This window comes from Microtus ochrogaster, chromosome 10 (genome assembly GCF_000317375.1).
Source record: "Microtus ochrogaster isolate Prairie Vole_2 chromosome 10, MicOch1.0, whole genome shotgun sequence".
Taxonomy (NCBI): domain Eukaryota; kingdom Metazoa; phylum Chordata; class Mammalia; order Rodentia; family Cricetidae; genus Microtus; species Microtus ochrogaster.
The window spans coordinates 24,687,531-24,693,853 of NC_022016.1; the positions used below are offsets into that span (position 1 = coordinate 24,687,531).

The 6,323-nt window shown below is 45.4% G+C and overlaps 1 protein-coding gene across 1 annotated transcript in view; it reads left to right on the forward strand.

Annotated features, from left to right (window-relative positions):
• Acer2 (alkaline ceramidase 2) overlaps positions 1–5,182 on the forward strand; it is a 33,902-nt gene extending 28,720 nt beyond the window's left edge. The window contains exon 6 of the mRNA XM_005352703.2: positions 3,210–5,182. Within this exon, the coding sequence (XP_005352760.1) occupies positions 3,210–3,396 (187 nt within the window). The 3' untranslated portion in view covers positions 3,397–5,182. The remainder of the gene's footprint in view (positions 1–3,209) is intronic.
• Positions 5,183–6,323: the final 1,141 nt, after the last annotated feature.

Sequence of the window (6,323 nt, forward strand, 5' to 3'; positions counted from 1 at the left end):
ACAAAAGAGTTCTTTTTTCTCCTTCATGCTAATGAAAAATGAGGAAGAAAAGAAATGAACCGCCAGGCATGCTGACACACACCTTTAATATTCAGGAGTAGAGTCAGCAGGCATCCGTGAATTCAAAGCCAGCTGGGTCTACATGGCACCAATGTGGGCTGACTACATCCACATAAATCCCGAGAGAGCTTTAAAAAGGAATTCTAGCCACACACCCATAAGAAACAGAGTTTAGCACAGCTTCTTGGTAGCCTAATGTTTGCAGAATAAGAGTTTGTTTCCACTAAACCATCTCCCGAGCTCATGTCGTTTCTAATATTGGAAACTTTTGTAAATAATCTGTAAAAACATCTATATTGAGTCTAATCTTTATAGGTTAAATTACAAGATGGCAACACACTTTTTTTTTCCCTTTAAAATAAGGACTTGGACCGGTGATGTGATTTAATGGGTACAGTGCTTGCCTAGCGCCAACAAAGCCCTGGATTTGATTCCCAGCACCACATAAACAGAACAGTGGTACAGGGTGAAAATCTCAATAGTCGGCAGACTGAGACAAGCAAGAACAGCTTGGGTTACAGAGTGAGACATTATTTTTATTATTTTATCTATCTTTTTTCTTTTTGGTTTTGGTTTTCCAAGACAGGGTTTCTCTGTGTAGCCCTTGGCTGGCCTCGAACTCTCAGAGATCCACCTGCTTTTGCCTCCGAAGTTGTGAGATTAAAGGTGTGTGCCACCACCCCCTTGGCTTTTGTTTTGCTTTAAAATACGTTCTCACTATGTAGTGCAAGTTGGCCTGGAACTCTGTGCACACTAGTCAACAGAGAATTGTCCACCTTTGCTTCCTGAGTGCTGAGATCAAAGGCAGGCACCACCATGCCCAGCTGTTGAGTTCCTGTTTGAGACAGTCTTCAGTATTCCAGGTTGGCCTCAAATTCACTGTGTACTCTCAAGTGCTGGAGTTCAGGCTAGTGCCACCCTGTCAGGCTTGGTTTTCTTTCCGTTGGCAGTGCTAGGGGTCGTGGATGCCAGGCAAGTCTTCTGCTATATCTTCCCTGAGCAGCTCCGCTCCAGTCCAACAATCACTTTCCTGAAGTCTCCTAGAGGGCCTCAGCCCACATGCTCACACCTGCAGGAAGTTATTAACTCTTAAATCTTTGCTAACCTGATAGGAAAAATATTATCTTTAATTATTAATTAAATTTAATTTTAAATTATTAATTTATTACAAACAATATTTATATAATATTAATTATAAATATTAAATTATAAATTAAATTTAATTATTAAATTATTAAAAATTATTTTTATTTTCATGTCTTTAAAGACAGTGTCACTAGATAATTTTAAAATGTAACCTATTCAGAATGGTGGCTTTTGATTGTCATCAGTTGCAATCTTCCCAATTGGCCTGTTTCCCCTTTGGAAGCACGCCTTCTGATGTCTCTGTCTTCAGCCATTAACTGCCTGACTATGTGCTGTTTGTTATGCATATTTAATTAATTACTCGTTAGTTAATAATTGTTGTGTTGTCACTATGTAGCTCTGGCTAGCCTGAACTTGCTGGTAGACCAGGCGGGTTTCAAACTCACAGAGATCCACCTACCTCTGCCTCCCGAGTGCTGGGATTAAAGGCGTGCGCCACCACCGCCTGGCTTTTGAAGAGGTTTTTCAAGCAGAAAGAACAATACCAGAGCCGCCATGCGCTCTGACTCCAGTTCCTGGCCATCGTTGGGGGCGGGTCGTGTTTGTATTCCCTTCCCCACTCTTCATCCAACCCCATTTGAAAGCACAGCTCACACAGCGTTTATAATGATTGACATTTATAAAACGATTGACATTTTTACGTTGGGCAAATATTTCCCCCAGTTTCCTATTTTGTTTTTAAAAGCACATTAGTAGTCTTGCGCTGTCTTCATTTTGAATTCTGTTGTCACACGTCTGACTTTTCTCCTTGGTTTCTGGACTTTGTGTCCTTCTAAGGAAAGCCTCTTCCATTGACATCAAGGGAACACAGGTCCTTTGGAATATATATTAAAAGCATAGGGGCCGGAGAGATGGCTCAGCGCTTCTGAGCACTTGCTGCTCTTGAAAAGGGTCCTAGTTCAGTTCTAGTACCCAGGTTGAATGGCTTCCAACTACCTATAATTCCAGTTCCAGGGGATCCCATGCCCCTTTGTGGCCTCTGCAGGTACCTGCACAGCTGGTCATACACTCACACAGGACACACATACATACAAGTTAAAGCAAACCATTTTAAAATTGTATTTTAAATCTCTTCTTAGGTAATTAAACATTTCTACATTTACTTGTTAATTTGTGCTTGTATGTATATGTGTGTGCATGACACAGGCCACGTGTCGCAGTCAGAGGACCACTTTTGGGAGCCAGTCAGCTCTTTCCTTTTGCTATGTGGTTTCTGGGGTTTGAGCTCAGGCTATTAGACTTGGGACATCTCATGGGTCCATGTTTTAAATCTTTAATTCATTTGGGATTGAGTTTCAGTATAGGGTATAAGGAAGACTCTGTCTCCCTTTAAAAAATTATTTCCTGATAGAGATCAAAATTGAAGCTTTTGACAGGTAAAGATATTTTTTTTTTTAAGATTTCCCCATAAAGATGCAATCACACTTTTATGTAGGATGATTTCCGGTGAAAAACACAGACTGTACTTATTGCTAAGGTGGGAAGGTGGGATTCAATTTGGGGTTCAAGCACTTCCGATTTTATCCTTGGCCCTCAGTCTTACTGGGAAGACCCTAAAGATATTTGGTCCAATTATCAAATAGGGTTTGTTTGTTTTTTTTTGATACAGTGTTTCTCTGTGCAGCTCTGGCTGTCCTGGAACTCGCTCTGTAGACCAGGCTGGCCTCGAACTCGCAGAGATGCACTTGCCTCTGCCTCCTGAGTGCTGGGATTAAAGGCACAGGCCACCACTGTGTAACCTTGAACTTGCGGCCATCCTCTTGAGTTGGCCTCTACAGTGCCCGGGTTATGGGTCTGAGCTACCATGCCATTTCACGTGGGAATGTTTTGGAGTCTAGTGCTCAAGATTTATCGTAACCCTTCGGGCTACGCTGACTGTCTCGTCCTTTCCCTCTGGATGGAAGTGACAGCAGGGGAGGCGGGTGGCCCAGGGAGACGCAGGTGTCTGCAACGGCACGCTCTGAGCCTGCACCAGGCTCACCGGTGGCTCTCCTCTTTTGTAGGCACATCTTCATCTGTCTCGCCGCGTACCTGGGCTGCGTGTGCTTCGCCTACTTCGACGCTGCCTCAGAGATACCCGAGCAAGGGCCAGTCATCAGATTCTGGCCCAGTGAGAAATGGGCCTTTATCGGTATCCCCTATGTGTCCCTCCTGTGTGCCCGCAAGAAGTCGCCAGTCAAGATCACATGATGGCAAGGCAGCGGCTGGCTTCTCGACTTATTTCTCTTCGTGCACTGGGCTTCATTTGCTGGCAAAATTAGCCACAGGGGTTGAAGAATCGGTGTGGGTATATCTGTTTAAAATTCTGTTCCTCTGGACCACTGTGCCTGGGGGAGGAGGTCCATCTTTTCCCTAGATGGGGGATGCAGGGCTCAGGGAGAGTAGGTGTGTCTTATTCAGCATCCTTTCTGGACATGGGGGCTTGCTGGCCTGTCCATTTTGGCAGTGGCAGAGCAGTTCTTTGGGAGACCCAGGGCAACTTCTTGCTGGACACGGTGGCTTGCTTGTGAGTACCCAGGAGTCAGCTTCTCTGGTATACAAGACTTTCGGGTTTTGTGATGGAAGGTGCCGAAGCTTTTCACTGGCAGGGAAGAAATTGTCCTTTAACAAAACCAAGTGGAGAGGACACCCAGGGAGCCTGTAACTGAGGGGGCAGGCTTGTCACTTGCGCCTCTCAGCCTTCCCAGGTTTTCCATGAGCTGTGGATCCTTCAACCATTACCTCGGCTGAGAGAGGGAGACTTGGTGCCAGAGGGCAAAGCAGTAACCCTCTGTGCCAAAACCTGCCCTCCGCTGTAAGCACACATTAAATATTGACACTGTTTCTGCTCTTCCTGAAGCTCAGTAGCCTTCCCTGGTGTAAAGACTCCACACACAGCCCCTCTGCTTACCCCTTGACATCTGAGCACACCAACGGCTCATTTCTGTCACCGAGGCAGCTTTGGTTTTGACTGTGGAGCGTGTGTGAAGCTTTGGGGGAAAAGTTCTCACTGGAAGCTTCCAGGATGTTGTCACCTCCAAGACTCTTACCCTGTTCCTCTGCTGCTTCCTGGGTATGTGGGCCTCCTGCCTTTGTTCTCACGTTACCTGGTGCTAATTGGTTTCTTAGAGCACTTGTCCGTTGTCTTTCTGTCTGTCACTACACTGTGATTAGCTGGTTGGGGGTCACAGGTGGGCAGGGGTCTTCAGGGCATGAGGTGGGATATCTCAGGGATGTTTGTAACTCAGGCACCTTCTCTTTTCTGACATTCCATTGTGGGGAGTCGGACAGTGCTGGGAAAGCGGGGATCGGAGTCACGAGGCCACTGTTCTGAGCCATGAGCTCAGAAGCAGCTAGTAGGGTCTGGTACCTCAGGAACTTGTACTCTGGTTAGAATTTTCACAGGGTCTGTAATGGAAACTGAACTTAAGTTTTTACATGAATAGACTCCGTTTCACTTTTGTGGCTTTGAAGTTTTATAAGTCACTTGCTAGGTTATTTCTTGTTTATAGGAACACATCTTTTTGGAAGTAAGTTGTCTTTTATTAAATTTATAGCATTCCCTGCATCTCCCAGGCAGCAAACACACAAGTTATTTGATTGGGGGATTTCCAAGGCAGAAATATTTGGTTTTGAGTGTGTGTTTATGTGATCTTACTGTATAGCTTAAAATATATTTAAAATGATTTTTGAGTTGAATGTTTGTGGCTACGTAGGGGTTCAGAATTGCTGCTGAGCACTTTGGTTTTTGAGTCTAGAAATTTTCAGAGGGCAAAATCAAACCATCCTTGTTTCTGGCTTATCTTCCCAGGCATGTGGTCTGCTTTTATCTATTCTACCCTGCGTAATCGTCTTGAAGACACACCCCACTGCCCGACTCTGGAAGGGTTGGCTGGGGCTGGAGAGTTAGCTCAGCAGTTAAGAATAGAGTGGGCAATGGTGGAACACACTTTTCATCCCAGCACTTGAGAGGCAGAGGCAGGCGGATCTCAGTGAGTTTGAGGCCAGCCTGGTCTACAAAGTGAGTTCTAGGACAGCCAGGGTTTTACACAAAGAAACTCTGTCTTGAAAAAAAAAAAAGAAAAGGAAAGGAAAGGAAAAAGGATTACATATTGCTTCTCCAGAGGACTCAGAATTAATTCCCAGCATACACATGAAGCTCACACCCTGTGACTCTGGTCCCCTGGGATCCATGCATACAGGCAGGCAAACGTTTCTGCACATAAAGGGATAAAATGAATAAATGAGCAAGTTGGCTGTAGGAGAGGGTTTCTAGACACAAGGTTTAATTTGTCCTGAGGGCGCTGCAGTGGCAGTGGTGTGGTCCTCAAAGTCAGGGAAGACTCGTTCCTTTTCACCAGGGAGAGAACTTACTGCTGACGCCACTAGAAATGGGGATCTAATACTGATTGAAATGCTTGAACATGATTGGGTGAAAGGAAACGAGCGCCTGACTCAGGGGGCAACTTCTCCACGTATGTGCTGCCAGGTCTGGCTTAGGATGGAGTGTGTTTGGGGCAGACACCTTTTTTTTCTTTCTCGTCTGTCTGTGACAGAGCTTTCTCCTCTGTCTCAGGCTGGCTTCAATCTCATTATGTAGCCCAGGCTGGCCTCAAATTGATGATGAGCCCCCAGATGCAGCCTCTCAAGCGGTAGGCGTGATTATAGGAATGAACGACCATACCCATCATAAACGGAGATCTATAGCTCGCTAGCGAGGGACTAGACATATACAAATCTGAGTTTGAGCTGGGCTTTGGGCATCATTCATATTTACGTTAAAGCTCCATGTGTTGAGAAGAAATTGGGATGCTATAGAAAAGCAGCAGAAGAAAAAAATTACCCATGCCACTATTGCCTTAGAGCATCCCTTGCCAATAGTTTGCCTTCTGGGTGTGTTTCCTTCCTGTCCTTTCTGTCCTACTACAGCTATAATTAGATGTCATTTAGACAATGTATCCTTGAATGGAGTACAAATGCCAGCATTTTCTCGGAGAGTTGGCTTGGAGTTCACTCGAGCTGGCTTCCTCTGGAAGGCTGATTGCTGGACTCTGAGCTCACTACTGGAACTGCCTTTTCCATGAAGCCTGACTGGAGCGGCCCCGGAGACACGGACTGATTTCAGCTTTCGATGCAAC